Here is a 20,000-nt window from a genome sequence, read left to right on the forward strand (position 1 = left end):
TTTGTCTCTCGTTTGTCTCTCGTTTGTCTCTCGTTTGTCTTTCATTTGTCTCTCGTTTGTCTCTCGTTTGTCTCTCGTTTGTCTCTCGTTTGTCTCTCGTTTGTCTCTCGTTTGTCTCTCATTTGTCTCTCGTTTGTCTCTCGTTTGTCTCTCGTTTGTCTTTCATTTGTCTCTCGTTTGTCTCTCGTTTGTCTCTCGTTTGTCTCTCGTTTGTCTCTCGTTTGTCTTTCATTTGTCTCTCGTTTGTCTCTCGTTTGTCTCTCGTTTGTCTCTCGTTTGTCTTTCATTTGTCTCTCGTTTGTCTCTCGTTTGTCTCTCGTTTGTCTCTCGTTTGTCTCTCGTTTGTCTCTCGTTAGTCTCTCGTTTGTCTCTCGTTTGTCTCTCGTTTGTCTCTCGTTTGTCTCTCGTTTGTCTCTCGTTTGTCTTTCATTTGTCTCTCGTTTGTCTCTCGTTTGTCTTTCATTTGTCTCTCGTTTGTCTCTCGTTTGTCTTTCATTTGTCTCTCGTTTGTCTCTCGTTTGTCTCTCGTTTGTCTCTCGTTTGTCTCTCGTTAGTCTCTTGTTTGTCTCTCGTTTGTCTTTCATTTGTCTCTCGTTTGTCTCTCGTTTGTCTCTCGTTTGTCTCTCGTTTGTCTCTCGTTTGTCTCTCGTTTGTCTCTCGTTTGTCTCTCGTTTGTCTCTCGTTTGTCTCTCGTTTGTCTCTCGTTTGTCTCTCGTTTGTCTCTCGTTAGTCTCTTGTTTGTCTCTCGTTTGTCTTTCATTTGTCTCTCGTTTGTCTCTCGTTTGTCTCTCGGTTTCTCTCTCGTTTGTCTCTCGTTTGTCTCTCGTTTGTCTCTCGTTTGTCTCTCGGTTTGTCTCTCGTTTGTCTCTCGTTTGTCTCTCGTTTGTCTCTCGTTTGTCTCTCGTTTGTCTCTCGGTTTGTCTCTCGTTTGTCTCTCGGTTTGTCTCTCGTTTGTCTCTCGTTTGTCTCTCGTTTGTCTCTCGGTTTGTCTCTCGTTTGTCTCTCGGTTTGTCTCTCGTTTGTCTCTCGTTTGTCTCTCGGTTTGTCTCTCGTTTGTCTCTCGTTTGTCTCTCGTTTGTCTCTCGGTTTGTCTCTCGTTTGTCTCTCGTTTGTCTCTTGGTGTCTCTCGTTAGTCTCTCGTTTGTCTCTTGGTGTCTCTCGTTTGTCTCTTGGTGTCTCTCGTTTGTCTCACGTTTGTCTCTCGTTTGTCTCTTGTTTGTCTCTCGTTTGTCTCTCGTTTGTCTCTTGGTGTCTCTCGTTTGTCTCTTGGTGTCTCTCGTTTGTCTCACGTTTGTCTCTTGGTGTCTCTCGTTAGTCTCTCGTTTGTCTCTTGTTTGTCTCTCGTTTGTCTCTCGTTTGTCTCTCGTTTGTCTCTCGTTTGTCTCTCGTTTGTCTTTCATTTGTCTCTCGTTTGTCTCTCGTTTGTCTCTCGTTTGTCTTTCATTTGTCTCTCGTTTGTCTCTCGTTTGTCTCTCGTTTGTCTTTCATTTGTCTCTCGTTTGTCTCTCGTTTGTCTCTCGTTTGTCTCTCGTTTGTCTCTCGTTAGTCTCTTGTTTGTCTCTCGTTTGTCTTTCATTTGTCTCTCGTTTGTCTCTCGTTTGTCTCTCGTTTGTCTCTCGTTTGTCTCTCGTTTGTCTTTCATTTGTCTCTCGTTTGTCTCTCGTTTGTCTCTCGTTTGTCTCTCGTTTGTCTCTCGTTTGTCTCTCGTTTGTCTCTCGTTTGTCTCTCGTTAGTCTCTTGTTTGTCTCTCGTTTGTCTTTCATTTGTCTCTCGTTTGTCTCTCGTTTGTCTCTCGTTTGTCTCTCGTTTGTCTCTCGGTTTGTCTCTCGTTTGTCTCTCGTTTGTCTTTCATTTGTCTCTCGTTTGTCTCTCGTTTGTCTCTCGTTTGTCTCTCGTTTGTCTCTCGTTTGTCTCTTGTTTGTCTCTCGTTTGTCTTTCATTTGTCTCTCGTTTGTCTCTCGTTTGTCTCTCGTTTGTCTCTCGTTTGTCTCTCGTTTGTCTTTCATTTGTCTCTCGTTTGTCTCTCGTTTGTCTCTCGTTTGTCTCTCGTTTGTCTCTCGTTTGTCTCTCGTTTGTCTCTCGTTTGTCTCTCGTTAGTCTCTTGTTTGTCTCTCGTTTGTCTTTCATTTGTCTCTCGTTTGTCTCTCGTTTGTCTCTCGTTTGTCTCTCGTTTGTCTCTCGGTTTGTCTCTCGTTTGTCTCTCGTTTGTCTCTCGTTTGTCTCTCGTTTGTCTCTCGTTAGTCTCTCGTTTGTCTCTCGTTTGTCTTTCGTTTGTCTCTCGTTTGTCTCTCGTTTGTCTCTCGTTTGTCTCTCGTTTGTCTCTCGTTTGTCTCTCGGTTTGTCTCTCGTTTGTCTCTCGTTTGTCTCTCGTTTGTCTCTCGTTTGTCTCTCGGTTTGTCTCTCGTTTGTCTCTCGTTTGTCTCTCGTTTGTCTCTCGTTTGTCTCTCGGTTTGTCTCTCGTTTGTCTCTCGGTTTGTCTCTCGTTTGTCTCTCGTTTGTCTCTCGTTTGTCTCTCGGTTTGTCTCTCGTTTGTCTCTCGGTTTGTCTCTCGTTTGTCTCTCGTTTGTCTCTCGTTTGTCTCTCGGTTTGTCTCTCGTTTGTCTCTCGTTTGTCTCTCGTTTGTCTCTCGTTTGTCTCTCGTTTGTCTCTCGTTTGTCTCTCGTTTGTCTCTCGTTAGTCTCTCGTTTGTCTCTCGTTTGTCTTTCATTTGTCTCTCGTTTGTCTCTCGTTTGTCTCTCGTTTGTCTCTCGTTTGTCTCTCGTTAGTCTCTCGTTTGTCTCTCGTTTGTCTTTCGTTTGTCTCTCGTTTGTCTCTCGTTTGTCTCTCGTTTGTCTCTCGTTTGTCTCTCGTTTGTCTTTCATTTGTCTCTCGTTTGTCTCTCGTTTGTCTCTCGTTTGTCTTTCATTTGTCTCTCGTTTGTCTCTCGTTTGTCTCTCGTTTGTCTCTCGTTTGTCTCTCGTTAGTCTCTTGTTTGTCTCTCGTTTGTCTTTCATTTGTCTCTCGTTTGTCTCTCGTTTGTCTCTCGTTTGTCTCTCGTTTGTCTCTCGTTTGTCTTTCATTTGTCTCTCGTTTGTCTCTCGTTTGTCTCTCGTTTGTCTCTCGTTTGTCTCTCGTTTGTCTCTCGTTTGTCTCTCGTTAGTCTCTTGTTTGTCTCTCGTTTGTCTTTCATTTGTCTCTCGTTTGTCTCTCGTTTGTCTCTCGGTTTCTCTCTCGTTTGTCTCTCGTTTGTCTCTCGTTTGTCTCTCGTTTGTCTCTCGGTTTGTCTCTCGTTTGTCTCTCGTTTGTCTCTCGTTTGTCTCTCGTTTGTCTCTCGTTTGTCTCTCGGTTTGTCTCTCGTTTGTCTCTCGGTTTGTCTCTCGTTTGTCTCTCGTTTGTCTCTCGTTTGTCTCTCGGTTTGTCTCTCGTTTGTCTCACGTTTGTCTCTCGTTTGTCTCTCGTTTGTCTCTCGGTTTGTCTCTCGTTTGTCTCTCGTTTGTCTCTCGTTTGTCTCTCGGTTTGTCTCTCGTTTGTCTCTCGTTTGTCTCTTGGTGTCTCTCGTTAGTCTCTCGTTTGTCTCTTGGTGTCTCTCGTTTGTCTCTTGGTGTCTCTCGTTTGTCTCACGTTTGTCTCTCGTTTGTCTCTTGTTTGTCTCTCGTTTGTCTCTCGTTTGTCTCTTGGTGTCTCTCGTTTGTCTCTTGGTGTCTCTCGTTTGTCTCACGTTTGTCTCTTGGTGTCTCTCGTTAGTCTCTCGTTTGTCTCTTGTTTGTCTCTCGTTTGTCTCTCGTTTGTCTCTCGTTTGTCTCTCGTTTGTCTCTCGTTTGTCTCTCGTTTGTCTTTCATTTGTCTCTCGTTTGTCTCTCGTTTGTCTCTCGTTTGTCTTTCATTTGTCTCTCGTTTGTCTCTCGTTTGTCTCTCGTTTGTCTTTCATTTGTCTCTCGTTTGTCTCTCGTTTGTCTCTCGTTTGTCTCTCGTTTGTCTCTCGTTAGTCTCTTGTTTGTCTCTCGTTTGTCTTTCATTTGTCTCTCGTTTGTCTCTCGTTTGTCTCTCGTTTGTCTCTCGTTTGTCTCTCGTTTGTCTTTCATTTGTCTCTCGTTTGTCTCTCGTTTGTCTCTCGTTTGTCTCTCGTTTGTCTCTCGTTTGTCTCTCGTTAGTCTCTTGTTTGTCTCTCGTTTGTCTTTCATTTGTCTCTCGTTTGTCTCTCGTTTGTCTCTCGTTTGTCTCTCGTTTGTCTCTCGGTTTGTCTCTCGTTTGTCTCTCGTTTGTCTTTCATTTGTCTCTCGTTTGTCTCTCGTTTGTCTCTCGTTTGTCTCTCGTTTGTCTCTCGTTTGTCTCTTGTTTGTCTCTCGTTTGTCTTTCATTTGTCTCTCGTTTGTCTCTCGTTTGTCTCTCGTTTGTCTCTCGTTTGTCTCTCGTTTGTCTTTCATTTGTCTCTCGTTTGTCTCTCGTTTGTCTCTCGTTTGTCTCTCGTTTGTCTCTCGTTTGTCTCTCGTTTGTCTCTTGTTTGTCTCTCGTTTGTCTTTCATTTGTCTCTCGTTTGTCTCTCGTTTGTCTCTCGTTTGTCTCTCGTTTGTCTCTCGGTTTGTCTCTCGTTTGTCTCTCGTTTGTCTCTCGTTTGTCTCTCGTTTGTCTCTCGTTAGTCTCTCGTTTGTCTCTCGTTTGTCTTTCGTTTGTCTCTCGTTTGTCTCTCGTTTGTCTCTCGTTTGTCTCTCGTTTGTCTCTCGTTTGTCTCTCGGTTTGTCTCTCGTTTGTCTCTCGTTTGTCTCTCGTTTGTCTCTCGTTTGTCTCTCGGTTTGTCTCTCGTTTGTCTCTCGTTTGTCTCTCGTTTGTCTCTCGTTTGTCTCTCGGTTTGTCTCTCGTTTGTCTCTCGGTTTGTCTCTCGTTTGTCTCTCGTTTGTCTCTCGTTTGTCTCTCGGTTTGTCTCTCGTTTGTCTCTCGGTTTGTCTCTCGTTTGTCTCTCGTTTGTCTCTCGTTTGTCTCTCGGTTTGTCTCTCGTTTGTCTCTCGTTTGTCTCTCGTTTGTCTCTCGTTTGTCTCTCGGTTTGTCTCTCGTTTGTCTCTCGTTTGTCTCTTGGTGTCTCTCGTTAGTCTCTCGTTTGTCTCTTGGTGTCTCTCGTTTGTCTCTTGGTGTCTCTCGTTTGTCTCACGTTTGTCTCTCGTTTGTCTCTTGTTTGTCTCTCGTTTGTCTCTCGTTTGTCTCTTGGTGTCTCTCGTTTGTCTCTCGTTTGTCTCTTGGTGTCTCTCGTTTGTCTCTTGGTGTCTCTCGTTAGTCTCTCGTTTGTCTCTTGTTTGTCTCTCGTTTGTCTCTCGTTTGTCTCTCGTTTGTCTCTCGTTTGTCTCTCGTTAGTCTCTCGTTTATCTCTCGTTTGTCTCTCGTTTGTCTCTCGTTTGTCTCTCGTTTGTCTCTCGTTAGTCTCTCGTTTATCTCTCGTTTGTCTCTCGTTTGTCTCTCGTTAGTCTCTCGTTTGTCTCTCGTTTGTCTCTCGTTTGTCTCTCGTTTGTCTCTTGTTTGCGCTGCAGTTGTGTTCAGGCTCTGTTGTTTTATTTTGGTCTGCATGACAATATTTTATCTAAATTATAAGTATGTTACTCACAGAAGAGTAAAGCAGCCTGTGTGAACACTAAACCAAGGTTATTATAGTGAATGAAAACAAATGAAAAAATGAAAACTAAAATGTAAAATAATTGTGATTCACTGAAATAAAAATAAAAACGAGAGTTTTTTAAAAAGCTAGAACTAACTCAAACTGTATTGTGTTCATGCAAAACTAACTGAAGCTGACTAAAATTAGAGCAGAATCCTCATTCGTTTTCATATTTGTGAATGTATTCATTGCATAATGTGACTGTGAGCTGTGTAGAAGTGAATATAATCCGCGCTGCAGGTGTTTGACCCGTGCAGCACCTCAGAGTCTGTCCTCCTCCTCCTCCTCCTCCTCCTCCTGCTGCTGCTGCTGCCATTGGCCAGATCGAGACAGCAGCACGGTGACGGCATTAAATACAGACACTTTAAACTATTACTTTAACACATTTGTGCCCAATAATGGGTTATTTCTGTATCGTGATCGCAAACGAACCAGCCTAATACCCCCTCTGAGTCTGAATAATCCGGTATATACTCTCACTCAGTTATTAGAGCAGTAACGCTACTCTGAGCAGCGGTGAACAGATAATACTGCGCATGCGGGATTCAGTGAACCAAACACACTCAGTACAGCCCTCTGTGACTGAACTGAACTGGAACAACTGCAGTGCGGGTAAACCGAGGATTACTGAGAGGATCTGGTGAAAATGTACGTTTATTTCATGACAGACAGCCGTAATGGAGTTTAGATAAGTGAATCATGCTTCAGTTGTGCTGCAGAACTTCACTGTAAGACATTTTCAGATCATGCTGACTGAAATGACTATTGCTGACTACAGAATGTTGAGTCCGAACATCCGCGTTAAACATCTGACTTTCCCATCACTACTGTGTGTCTGACCTCAGAGCAGCCCTGCACTCATACTGTACTGAAGGCTGCTGTCCTGTGGGCTGCTGGATCTGAGTTTGAGGATGGGTCGATGGTTGTGGTAGATGATTGTGTTCATGTGTTCTCTAAACAGAGGTTTTAAAAAATGTATGGCTGAGTTTTTATTATGCAATATTTATCCTGTTGATTTTTAATTTTGCACCTAACAAATATCCTCATTTAGAAAACAAACTAAAACTGAAACTAATAAAAACGAAACTAAAACTAAGACATTTCAAAATATAGAAACTAATAAACACTAGTAAATCTGCCTCTAAAACTAATTAAGTCAAAACAAAATAGAAACTAAAACTAATGAAAAATCCCAAACTATGATAACCTTTCACTAAACTCTGCTGCACTCACTCTGATCAACTAGAAGCACTAAAACTGAGCTGAGAAGAGTCCACACGAGACAAACTACACTACAGCGAACAGAAACACCAGAGAAACAAACTCAAACTGAACGCTTTACAGCCAATCTCAACATTTAATATTGAAATAAAACATACTATAAGTGTTCCACTATACCAGCCCTGCTATAGACTGATAACTATTGACCTACATCAGGGTATCCACAGGGTCTTAAACAGTCTTTCAAAATTTTCCATGTAAAGTCTTAAATCCACTGAAATATTGTGTTGTAAGCCTTAAATCATTTTAAACAGGTCTTAATTTGCCTCTGTCCATGTAAAGCTATCCACAAACAGACCAACACACACCCCATCACTATCATTCTGTCACAATAAAAGTGTTGACAGACGTTTATTTATTAACTCTATTTAGGGTCAATGATCTTGCTTGCAGTAATAATATTTGTTTTAATGGTTTTAATGTTTTAACTGGGCCATTAGACAGAAGTGCTCAGCGTTTGGTCTGAAATCTTATTCATAAAGCTCTTATATTTGACCTGTAGAAACCCTTCACGCAGTGTTTTTCTCCTTACCATGGATGTTACTGGTTTCCAACATTCCTCTAAATATCTTCTTCTGGTTCTTTTGTAAAGCTGCTTTGAAACAATAATTATTGAGGAAACATCTGTTTGAATTCAACTCAAACTTGAATCGAGTTAAACTGAACTGAAAGACCCTCTGTGAGTTAAATCGATGAGCTTTTCATTTAGTTTTTGATGAACTGTTCACTTAAGTTGTGTCACGGTGGCGGAGTGGGTAGCACTGTCGGGGAACTGATCAATTAAACTGGCCATAGTGTATGTGTGTGTGTGTGTGTGTGTGTGTGTGTGTGTGAGAGAATGAGTGTGTATGGGTGTTTTCCAGTACAGGGTTGCAGCTGGTAGGGCATCCGCTGTGTAAAACATATGCTGGAATAGTTGTCGGTCCATTCATCTGTGGCGACCCCAGATTAATAAAGGGACTAAGCTGAAAAGAAAGAGAGCTGTTCCTTTAAGATGAGTGAAGCAAAGCTGAAGAATGCCCTGAACATGCTTATTAGAGGCGTCTGGTGGAGCTGCAGACGGAGCTGAGAGCTGCGAGTGTTCAGGATCTGCTAACAGCATGTTATAAACGCCGCCGTCACACTAACATCTGCGTAATGTTGAAGATATTCAGAGTCTTGAAGTTGTTGATGTTCTCTCAGGTCGTCTTGAGATTTCACACACCCTTATTCATGACAACATGTAAACCCTTCTCGCAGGCTTCCCCGAGTCCACAGTAAAGCCTTTTTCCATGGCATCAGTTTTTCCTCGTTTCCTCTGTGAAATCTGGCCTGTCGAGAGCAGATCCAAACGGATCGGGCAGCAGCGCTTCTGCTGAATCGAGGATCACTGTTAGACACATGCACACGCTTTCATGTTTAGATGCATCACAGCACTGTGTGTGTGTGTGTGTGTGTGTGGGTATACAGTTGAAGAAATGAGAGTATTAGGAACAGGAGTGTTTACATGCTCACAGCAGACCCTTCATTTACCCCCACAGCTGCTGCTCATCACACTGATCATCACACACCTGAGGGAACGCTGCAGACATTGACATTCATATTCCTCCAGCTGCACCTCGATACCCAGCGAATGTGTCATTTACAGTAAACTGTAGCCAGTGCTTATGTAAAATTATTCAAAATATGTAAATGTGATGTGATGATAACAGAGTTGATAATAACATAGTTAATTAACAGAACTGATAATAATAGCGTTGACGATAATAGTGTTGATAATAGAGTCGACTAACAAAGTTGATAATAACAGACTTGATGATAACCCAGTTGATAATAGTGTTGACTAACAGTATTGATGATATCAGAGTTGATAATAATAGTGTTGAAAACAATTGAGTCGAAAATTACCAAGTTGATAATAATAGCGTTGACTTACAGTATTGATAATAATATAGTTGAAGGTAACAGAGTTGACAAACAGTTGACGATAATAGAGTTGACATGAATAGCATTGATAATTATAGCTTTGACTTACAAAATTGATAATAGAGTTGGTGATAACAGTTGAGGAAAACGGAGTTGACAATAATAGAGTTGGTAACAGAGTTGACGAAAACAATTGACAATTATAAACTTGACAATATTAGCATTGACTAACAGAATTGATAATAGAGTTGACAGTAAAAGAGTTGACAAAAACAGTTAATGAAAAATAGTTGATCACGGAGTTGATAATAAAGTTGATAATAATAAAGTTGACTAACAGAATAGATGATTACAGATTGGACAATTATAGAGTTGGAGATAATAGAGTTGATAATAGTTAATTAAGAGAACTGATAATAATACAGTTGACTATAATAGAGTTGACGATAATAGAGTTGTCTAACAAAATTGACAATAACAGTTGACTATAACAGAGTTGACTATAACAGAGTTGACTATAACAGAGTTGACGATTACAGAGTTGAAAACAGCATTGGGGATAAGTTGATAATAGTGTTGACTAACAGAATTGATAATAATATTGTTATTTACCAGAACTAATAATAGTATAGTTGACGATAATAGAGTTGACGATAACAAAGTTGATAATAATAGAGTTAATTAACAGAACTGATAATGATACAGTTGGCGATCATAGAGTAGACAATAACAGTTGATCATAATAGAGTTGACGATAATACAGTTGATAATAATAATGTTAACTAATAGAATGGATAATAACAGACTTGATGATAACAAAGTTGACGATGATACAGTTGAAGAAAACAGTTCACTATTATAGAGTCAACGATAACAGAGTTGACGGTAACTGAGTTGATAATAATAGTGTTGACTAACAGAATTGATAATATTAGAGTTGATAATAACAAAGTTGACAATAATAGGGTTAAAAATGAGAGTTAATAGAGTTGATAATAACTAAAAGTTGAAAATAATATAGTTGACGAAAACAGACTTGATGATAACAGAGTTGACGAAAACAGAGTTCATAATAACAGTGTTGATAATAACAGAGTTGAAGGTAACAGAGTTGACAGTTGACCATAAAAAAGTTGACATCAATAGCATTGATCACAATAGCTTTGACTAACGAAATTGATAATAATAGAGTTGATGAAAACGGAGTTGACAATAATAGAGTTGGTAACAGAGTTGACGAAAACAATTGATGTTAATAGAGTTGATTAGAAAGTTGATAGCAACAGAGTTGACGATAACATCTGACGATAAAAAACTTGATAATAATAGCGCTGACTAACAGAATTAATGATAATAGAGTTGACAGTGAACGATAATGGAGTTGATAACAGAGTTGACGGTAGTTGATAATAATAGAGTTGGTAATAAAAGCGTTGAATGTAACAATGCAGCGACAGAAACAAAATGTGTTTTTATGACTGATATGAAAAATAATAAAGGTACCCCATGGGCTGTGTCTTAATGATCATTTTTTGACTCCATAGTAAAGTTATGCCCTTCAGTGATGAAAAACGGCAGAGACACTACTGTGCCTTTAGTAACTTTCCACAGGGCTTTGTCTTCTGCGGCTCTGCTTGCACATTAGTGCTGCCCACCACACACATCCACTGCTTTACCACACATCTGCAGGCTGTGAAGTCTTCTAGGAGGACTCCAGCATACTGTAAACTGTCTTCAGCTACCGTGCTGTAAACTGCTCTGGCTTTAATCTGAGAAGTGATTGGCTAAGTTTACCATGCCATTAACAGTAAGAGGTTTGTGTATAGGGAGTGTTCGCTATCGTCATCTCACACATCATGTTCTTGGCTCAGTGAAGGCAGAGAATGAGTCTGACACAGTTCAGCTCTTGCCTTTCTGTTAAAGCTGATCCACCATGGTTTAAAGGCTGTTGAAGTGGCAGATGAACGAGGAACGCCACAGATAATTCCAGCATTTGCTTTCTGTAAAGCGATGCTGTGATCTCCTGTTCAGTAGAGCGCTGCACACTGATCATGATCCCGCATCTCTAGAGTCTGGCTTTTGCTTTCAGGCAGTGTTCTGGTACTTTTATATTTGATTTTCCATTACCTATGACTGTCCGGAGCCACGTATGAGCGACACACACACACACACACACACACACACACACACACACACACACACACACACACACACACACTGACCTCATCCCTGTCCACCGCTGTTGCGAGTCTCTGAAAGAGGGTTTGTTTACACAGGCAGTAATGGAGGACGGGGAATTCCTTAAAATATAAACCCACTGACGGAGGGTGCTGGTGTGGTGGGTGGGGGGGAGACAGAGGAACCCCCTTATTAAGAAACTTTTTCCATTTCCACACTAATGTGCTTCTGTAGGGCAGGTTGGCAGCTGTGTCCTGTAGTCAAAACACTGATGATGGTTTCTGGGAGTGGGGAAACCTCTGCCAGCCACCATGACCCCAATTACTTCCCCTACTTCTGTACCTTTGGAACAGTCACTGCCCCACTTTTAGCCTGCAGGCTTTGACTTACGATTATACCTCCATTTATATATAGATCCTCATATGGCATGAAGGCAGGATTGACCCAGTGGTCAAACTAGATTCTGCAGTCCAATTTCAAATTATTGGATTTTTATGTTCCCGACTCCTCTGACTAGCACACTCAAAGGTTGCCAGATTGAGGACATCATCAGCATCAGGAGAAGGCCAAAACAAGTATCCATGCTAGTATGTCGTCCATGCAAATGTGCAAATATTGTCAAATTTCCACCGGGCGCTGAATTATAATTGGATAACTAGCAGTGGGTGGAGTTACACAGATGAAAACAAAGACAGATATTCTGACACAGAACACACACTTTCATTGGGGAATAATTGACTTTAGCATTGGTTTTCAGATAAACAAGTATGTTCACTTAGCCTGATTCTTAAACATCTGCACTTATTATGGTCATTTTATACTTTAGAAGAGTCAAAAACTCTCACTTTAGTCTTAGACAGTTGACACAACAGTTAGAAGATGTTTATCATGCTGTCTGCACAACTCATTTGAACAAGCTTTCCATTTTTCTACTCTGTTTTTAGATTGAAACAGCTCATTGATCAGGAGAAGACATACCAGGAGAGAAAGGAAGAGGAGAGTAATAAGCAAGTCACAAATCTAAAGGACGAGTTGACCAAGTTAAAGTCCTTTGCTCTGCTGGTGGTGGACGAACAGCAGCGCCTCACGGAGCAGCTGAGCCAGCAGATCACCAAGGTCCAGGAGCTCCAGAACTCTGCGGGACAGGCTCAGGAGGAGCTGAACTCTGCCCAAACACGACTGCAGGACGAGGAGAATAAAGTGCTGCGTCTGGAGGAAGAGTTACGCAAGCAGACCTGCCACTTCCACCAGGAGCAGGACGCCATGACGGCCAAACTGACCAATGAAGACGCCCAGAACCGACAGCTGCGGCAGAAGCTCTCGTCCCTCAGCCGGCAGCTGGACGAGCTGGAAGAAACCAACAAAACCCTGCACAGGGCCGAGGAGGAGCTCCAGGAGCTGCGGGATAAAATCAGCCGCGGGGAGTGCGGAAACTCCAGCCTGGTCTCCGAGGTGGAGGAGCTGCGGAAACGGGTTCTGGAGATGGAGGGCAAGGATGAGGAGCTGATCAAGATGGAGGACATGTGCAGAGAACTCAACCGAAAGCTGGAGAAGGAGGCCAAGCAGAGCTGCAGCCTAAAAGCAGAGGTGGACAAGCTGAACCATAGAATCATGGAGCTGGAGAAGCTAGAGGACGCCTTCAGAAAGAGCAAGCAGGAGTGCAATTCTCTGAAGAGCAACCTGGAGAAGGAGCGGACCATGACTAAACACATGTCCAACGAACTGGACGTACTGAGAGTCAGAATCAAAGAGCTAGAGACCACCGAGGTTCACTTGGAGAAGACGGAGCTGACACTCAAAGAGGACCTGACAAAACTGAAGACACTGACCGTCATGCTGGTGGACGAGAGAAAGGCTATGGCAGAGAAGTTAAAGATGATGGAGGACAAGGTGCAAAACAGCACTGGCAAACTGCAGGCAGAGCAGGACAAAGTCAACACTGTCACCGAAAAACTGATCGAGGAGAGCAAGAAAACTCTGCGCTCAAAAGCCGAGCTGGAGGAGAAGATGTGCGTCGCCACTCGAGAGAGAGATGAGCTCAAAGCCAAGCTGAAGACGGAGGAAGAGAAAAGCAGCGACCTTCAGTCCAAAGTAAGCATGATGAAAAAGAGACTTCAGTCACTGGAAACAGTGGAAAGAGAGTTACTGAGGAACAAATCCAAAGAAGAGCACACAAAGAGTCCAGGTCCATACCGCTACCAGCAGGAGGACAACAAAGTGAAAGATCTGACCCAGGAAGTGGAACGTCTCAGGAGGAAGCTCAAGGAGATGAAAGTGGTGGAGGGTGATCTTTTGAAGACTGAGGATGAGTTTGAATCCCTGGAAAAGAGATATTCCAATGAGCAGGAAAGAGCAAAAGCCCTGATGGAGGAACTGGAGACGTCCAGGAAGGAGCTGTCCAAGTACCAGCTGGCGGAGAAAGAGGAGTCCAACCAGGAGCAGATCCTGTACAAGCGTCTGAAGGAGGAAGAGGCCAAATCCAGTCATCTTACCAGAGAGGTCGAAGCCCTGAAAGAGAAGATCCACGAGTACATGGGCACAGAGGAATCCATCTGCCGCTTGAAAACAGACCACACCACCCTGCAGAGAAAGCTCACCCAGCAAGAGGTCAGGAATAAAGAGCTGGCCCGAGAGATGGAGACTCTTACACGGGAACTCGAGCGATACCGGCGCTTTAGCAAGAGCCTACGACCGGGCATGAACGGTAGACGATTCTCAGATCTCCACGTCTCCACAAAGGAGGTTCAGACAGACCCAACAGACAGTTTATCCCCAAACTACAAGAATCTCGCACCACTCGAACGTGCTCTAGTCAACGGCAAGCTGTACGTAGAAAGCGATCCCGAAGACGAGGCCAACTACAATGAGATCCACCTCACAAAATGCTCCCCGTCGCTCATGAACAGCGTCAACAATCTGAACAACAATATGAGGAGAGTCCGAGGCCCGTTCCTCAAGCCCAGAGAGAATCACCATGCAGTGAATAACAAGAGACAGAATGGAAATCATGTTCAGCAGGGAGATGTGGTCCTCACACACAGTCCTGGGCAACCCGTGCACATTAAAGTCACCCCTGACCACGGACACAACACTGCAACTCTGGAGATCACCAGTCCTACATCAGAGAATGCTCCGTCCTACACCAGCACCGCGGTCATCCCGACAACCGGTGCGCCCCCAAAACAGAGAATCACAATCCTCCAGAACTCCATCTCTCCTTCTGGTAAACCCAAAGGTTCTCCTCCTCCTCCTGAGAGTCCCTGCACTCCCGACCGCTCCCTGTCTCCGCTCACCATGACGGCCTATTCACAAACTCTAACTTCAGAGTCATGTGGACCGCTGACCCCAGACCGAGCCCTGTCCCCCATTCAGATTGTGTCGGTCACCACAGGATCCCCCGACCGCTCTGAGCCAGCGGAGCTCCTGGGGGGCCAGACGGTGCTCCGGGTCAGTCCGGAGAGGCAGAACAGCTGGCAGATACAGAGGTCCAACAGCACAGGTCCAAACGTCATCACCACTGATGACAATAAAATCCACATCCACTTAGGCAGCCCTTACATTCAGGCTGTGACCCCCTCAGCCAAACCCATCGGCCCCTATTACTCCCTGGGGCCGGAGCCACGGGTCCCCGTGTTGAACAACGGCACCCCGGCTAAAGGCAACAACAAAATCACAAGCAGCATCGTGATAAAACCCACATCCGGTCCAATCTCTCGACCCTCACAAATTACAGTAAGTAACCTCTGTGACTGACCCCAGCTGCCTAGTGTTTGGTTAGTGACTGTAGTGTCCCAGCGTCCACCCCTGCACCGTCCACACCTCCAGACCCGCACATCTGACCTCTAGCGGCTAACCACTGCAAGTCCAGTCTGTTCTGTTTGATTAATCGTGAGATGTTTATGTGCATGATAATACGACGACACAGTTGAGGAAACTACACGTAATGAGGATCATACTCACTTCACTTTGAGGTTAAGTGCACTTACTGTTTACTGTATCATTAAAGTTCACTGATTGATGTACAACTGCATCTTTTGGTTTATTTCTCGTTGTCCACCTAGGTTTTGTGTTGGCTTTGTGTTAAAGTGAAGTAAAAGGAGATGTTCGGGGTTAGTTCACTTAGACATGTACGTTCTGTTATTGATCCCTCGGGTCATTCTCCTGAGAGCTTCCTTCATCTTCAGACACAAATGAAGATGTTTTAGCTGAAATGCAGGAGCTCCTCATCCTCCAGAGGCAGCAAGGGTGCCGAAAAGTCCAGAGCATCTTCAAAACACCCCATATCTCTTCAGTGTTCAGCTGGAATCAAACCAAAAGCTGCCTGCCGCATCAGATTAGGGAACACAGCTTCTGCGGGCACACTAGTGTGTTGTTTGAGCTTTGCATGGTGACAGCTGAACACTGAAGACACATGCAGTGTTTTTCTGGACCCTTGCTGTCTCTGGAGGATGAGAGAGCTCCATGATGTCGTCTGAGATATCTTCATTTGTGTCTGAAGATGAATGAAGCTCTCAGCGGGCTGAAGCAACTCGAGGCAGAGTAATTAATCACAGAATTAACATTCATGCGTGAACTAACCCTTCAACATTAAACTCATTACATACACACTCTGAGACAGGGTCATGACTGTGTTATTGCATGAGGTTATGAATGCAGAACACATTTAACCCTGAATAAGATCATGCGACAGGGGATTGAGCCGAGTCAGCTGATATAATGAGCAGAAGAGTTTGAGTTTGTGTTCATCAGGTATGAAGAATTAGAAACATCATTAAAACACTGCCATCATCATCATCATCATCATCATCATCATTGTTTGGGTATTCCCTGTGGTGATGTGATGGAGATCTGCATGCTCGCCTGCTGCATGAGAAACACAACACAACACGTCAGCAGTGTGTGCACACCTACAGCATCACCTTCAGCAGTTCACACACTCTGGAAAACTTCTATTCCAACACAATCTCACAGCAATTCGTAACGTTTACATTTAGTGGCTAATTTGTACATATTCATATGATCTAATTCGTACATTTTAGCAGGATTTGCTCTTCCCCCAATGATGGTTGGGTTTAGGGGTGGGGTTAGGTGCCACGCCTCCTTTTTAAAATCGTAAAATTTCATACGACTGAACTCGACGAATTCATACGAATCAGCCACTAAACTGGCGAAATGTAAAACACTTGTGTTTTCTGGTGAGATCAGGCTGTGTATTCTGTAGTTTACACACTGCGTTTCAGTGCTGTAGTCTAAATATCGCAATATTCTTAACCCAAGAAGTGTTTAGTAAACAGTATTGTGCTGATCTCAGTGAATATTGAGTGAGTTTCCCTGAAATCAGGCGTCATCATCAGCCAGTGGAGGAGGAGAATCCCTCTGGCCCTCAGTTTGACATGTTGGTTTGACACACTGGCAGATTATTGCGCTTGTTTAGGGGGAAACTCTCTTCAGTTTTACTCTTTATTTCTGAAAACCACTCTTTTACTCTAGAAAATACTGTCAAGACTAAATTGTATATTTTAGCAGTGTACAGCTGTCAAACACACACACACACACACACACACACATTTATCTGAATGAATCAGCTCTTACACACACACACACACACACACACATTTATCTGAATGAATCAGCTCTTACACACACACACACACACACACGTACATGGACTGAATCAAGCGTAAAATTGATTCCGGCTGGAATTTGTAGTGTCTGGAGTGTGTCCTCTGCTTGTCTGCTGAACACACTGCTGGAGTGTGTGTGTGTGTGTGTGTGTGAACAGCTGTGATCACGAGGCGAGACGATGCTTCATCAGCTCCATTAGTGAATCACACACTCATTCAGTCTGATGACATCGTTACCCAGAGACAAACACACACATGATGAGACTGAAGAATCATCTCACCCACAGCTGCTTCAGATGATCTGATTGTCTTGGCGCACACACACACTCAAAGCGTTTCAAACACACACTCAAAGCGTTTCAAACACACACTCAAAGCGTTTCAAACACACACTCAAAGCGTTCCAAACACACACTCAAAGCGTTTCAAACACACACTCAAAGCGTTTCAAACACACACTTAAAGCGTTTCAAACACACACTCAAAGCGTTTCAAACACACACTCAAAGCGTTTCTCTCACTTCACTTCAGATTCACTTTTTAAAAGCAACTAATATCTGTTTATAACGCAGGGAAGACAGGCCTGTAGCCAGAGGGTTCGGGTGGTTCGATAGACCCGCTGTTCTTCTGATAAAGCCCAGAATTGGCCCTATATGAGCTCATGTATTTGCACTGAGTGGATATTAAATGTGTTATTTTGGAACAACTTCAAGCATATTAATTGTTATTTTATATATACTGAACATTAACTTTAAGCTATTTGAAATATGTTGTAAATCTTTTTCACCTGGGTTTTATTATTTAAATAGAGAAATTCTGAATAAGCTGGCCAGTTGGTTATTTGCCTATCGGCTGCAGTTTAACATGTTTTAACTGATTCCCAATTTTTTGTTGTTTTTTTTTTTTTTTTATTATGATGGATTATAATAAATGAGCATTTAAAAGAGAACGATTTTTTCATATTTCTAAAATTCTAATCTCATTACATTATAAATAAAACTGTAACTTGTGAATAAACAGACTGTGTCCGGTGCAGCTTTAGAGACTCAAACCTGGATTCAGAGGTCAGGCTCAAAGGCTCATTTAGGTTACACAGAAATGTGCATTTAGAGCAGGGGTGTCCAAACTCAGTCCTGGGGGCCGGTGTCCTGCAGAGTTCAGCTCCAGCTCCTCAACACACCTGCACTGATGATTCCAGAAAGCCTGGTAAGAGCTTGATTAGCTGGTCCAGGTTTGTCTGATTGGGGTTGGAACTGAACTTTGCAGCACACCGACCCTCCAGGACTGAGTCTGGACTCCCCTGATCTAAACCTTTATGAGTTTCCTTCCTCTCTTGAACACTAAAGAAGATATTTTGAAGAATGTTAGAAGCCTGTAACCATTGAGTTCCACAGTGTGTGTGAAAGTCACAGGTTTACAACATTCCTCAAAATATCTTCTTGTGTTCAACAGAGTAAAGAAACTCAGAGTTTTGGAGCTGGTCCAGTAAGCAGTGGATAATGTGTGTAGTTGTTGTGTGAACTGACCCTTTACCTGAAATAGACCAGTGCCACACTCATACACACCATTACTGTGACTTTAATAATGGCTTATTAATTACATAATGAATGTAAGGGCTAATCCGTGGTTTAATCCTGTTGGTAAATGTTGAGGAATAGAGTCTTACACCATAACTCATCTAAACATCATGTGTTTAACAGTTAAACACAACAATCACATATGCGGGACAGAAAATCACTGAGGTGTGAGATTTAGAAAACGCCGTCATTACTGAGTGAAGCAGAAGCAGAATATGTGTAAACACTGCAATAGTGGAGCACTGTGAATACTGTCAGGACTGATGTTCGGTACTTCCGGTTTTTCCGTTTGTTTACGGTAATCGATCTGCATTACGGGACTTTTATTCTGCTCTGTCGAGTTTTGATGTTGAAAGTTTAACTGCGGTTTAATAAAGTGACTTGTATTGGGATTTTAGTCGTTTATAACAAAACATTATATAGGAAATAAGTCTGTAAAATAACATGAACAGTCCTGGCAGTGGAGCTCATGAGTTTAGTGAAGTAACCGGGATAATAAATCACTGCAAACTACAGATAAGAATAAAGTCGCTCGTGTGAAATATTTCAACATCAAATATTGTTGGAGAAATGACCCAGATGCCATATGCACTTCAAAATCACGCATAAATGAAAAAATAGACACGTGACCTCAACATAAGGAACACGCTCAGCTGTTGACTGACGAGCTCACAGCGCCATCTACTGGCCTCACACACACTATACAGCAGAGCAGCCCGAACTCAGTCCTGCAGGCCGGAGTGCTGCTGAGGTGAGCTCCAGCTTGCTTCAACACACCTGCCTGGAAGTGTCTAGTGTATCTTGTAAGAGCTTGATCAGCTGCTCAGGTGTGTTTGATTAGGGTTGGAGCTAAAATATGCAGGACACCGGCCCACCGGGACAGCAGTGTGGACCCCCCTGCTCCATCCACATGTGTCTGTGTGTGTGTTATTAATCAGGGTCGTTTTGTAAATGGTGTTGTGTCTATGTGAAGTGTCAACACACACACACACACACACACACACACACACACACACACAAACACACACACACACACACACACACACACACACACACACACTTATTCCTATTAACAGAATGTTTTAACATCAGGATTATAATCTTTCAGTGTGTGTGTGTGTGTGTGTTTGTGTGTGTGTGTGTGTGTGTGTGTGTGTGTGTGTGTGTCTTGTGTTGATGGTGTTGTGTGTTTCTCCACACAGATGCCTCTGGAATCATTCCGGCATTCTGGACCCACCAGGATTCCCAAACCCAAAGTGAGAGGATCAAACAGCGCCGCACTGAACTCTGGGAAATCTGTGTCCAAACACCAGCAGCCCAGCCAATCCTGAGAGAGAGAGAGAGTGTGTGTGCGTGTTGTGTGTGTGTGTGTGTGTGTGTATGTGCGTGTGTGTGTGTGAGTGTGGAGACTCTGCAGGTGTCCTGCTGACCCCTCACCGCTGCTCTCTCTGTGTGTGTGTGTGTGTGTGTGTGTGTGTGCTGTTGTGATGTTGTGATGTTGGCTCCTCGTGTCAGCTCTTCGTGCTGCTCTGACTGTGAGATGTTGAGTGTTGGTGGTGTTTGAGGTCTGGATATGAATAATAAATGGACTTTTTATATCTGCACATCCGCCTGACGCTGTTATTGGGACTGGCATCAGTTGTAGCTCAGTTTCAGGGCCCAGATTGAGAGTCTGCTCGTATTGCGCTCACACTGAGGGAGATATTCAGAAGAATGCTAGAGACACAGACACTGATGTTCAGTGTAGAAACAAAACTAAACACTGTAGAAGTCAGAGTCTGTTTCTCCAGCACTCTTCAGAATATCTCCCTTTAG

General features: G+C 43.2%; 2 protein-coding genes across 42 annotated transcripts in view; both read left to right on the top strand.

Annotated features, from left to right (window-relative positions):
* LOC147841929 (uncharacterized) overlaps positions 1 to 2,770 on the top strand; it is a 4,447-nt gene extending 1,677 nt beyond the window's left edge. Inside the window, exon 2 of the mRNA XM_087272941.2 lies at positions 1,734 to 2,770. Within this exon, the coding sequence (XP_087129067.1) occupies positions 1,734 to 2,765 (1,032 nt within the window). The 3' untranslated portion in view covers positions 2,766 to 2,770. The remainder of the gene's footprint in view (positions 1 to 1,733) is intronic.
* The window catches only part of filip1l (filamin A interacting protein 1-like), a 44,780-nt gene extending 24,991 nt beyond the window's left edge, over positions 1 to 19,789 (top strand). For 27 of the 41 annotated variants that reach the window (XM_087271620.2, XM_087271617.1, XM_087271616.1 and 24 more), the window contains 2 exons: positions 11,929 to 14,716; positions 19,388 to 19,789. In XM_087271620.2, the coding sequence (XP_087127746.1) occupies positions 11,929 to 14,716; positions 19,388 to 19,516 (2,917 nt within the window). In that variant the 3' untranslated portion in view covers positions 19,517 to 19,789. 41 annotated transcript variants of the gene reach the window in all.
* The last annotated feature ends 211 nt before the right edge of the window (positions 19,790 to 20,000 follow it).

Source organism: Danio rerio, chromosome 11 (genome assembly GCF_052040795.2).
Source record: "Danio rerio strain M-AB ecotype USA chromosome 11, GRCz13ab, whole genome shotgun sequence".
NCBI classification, from domain to species: domain Eukaryota; kingdom Metazoa; phylum Chordata; class Actinopteri; order Cypriniformes; family Danionidae; genus Danio; species Danio rerio.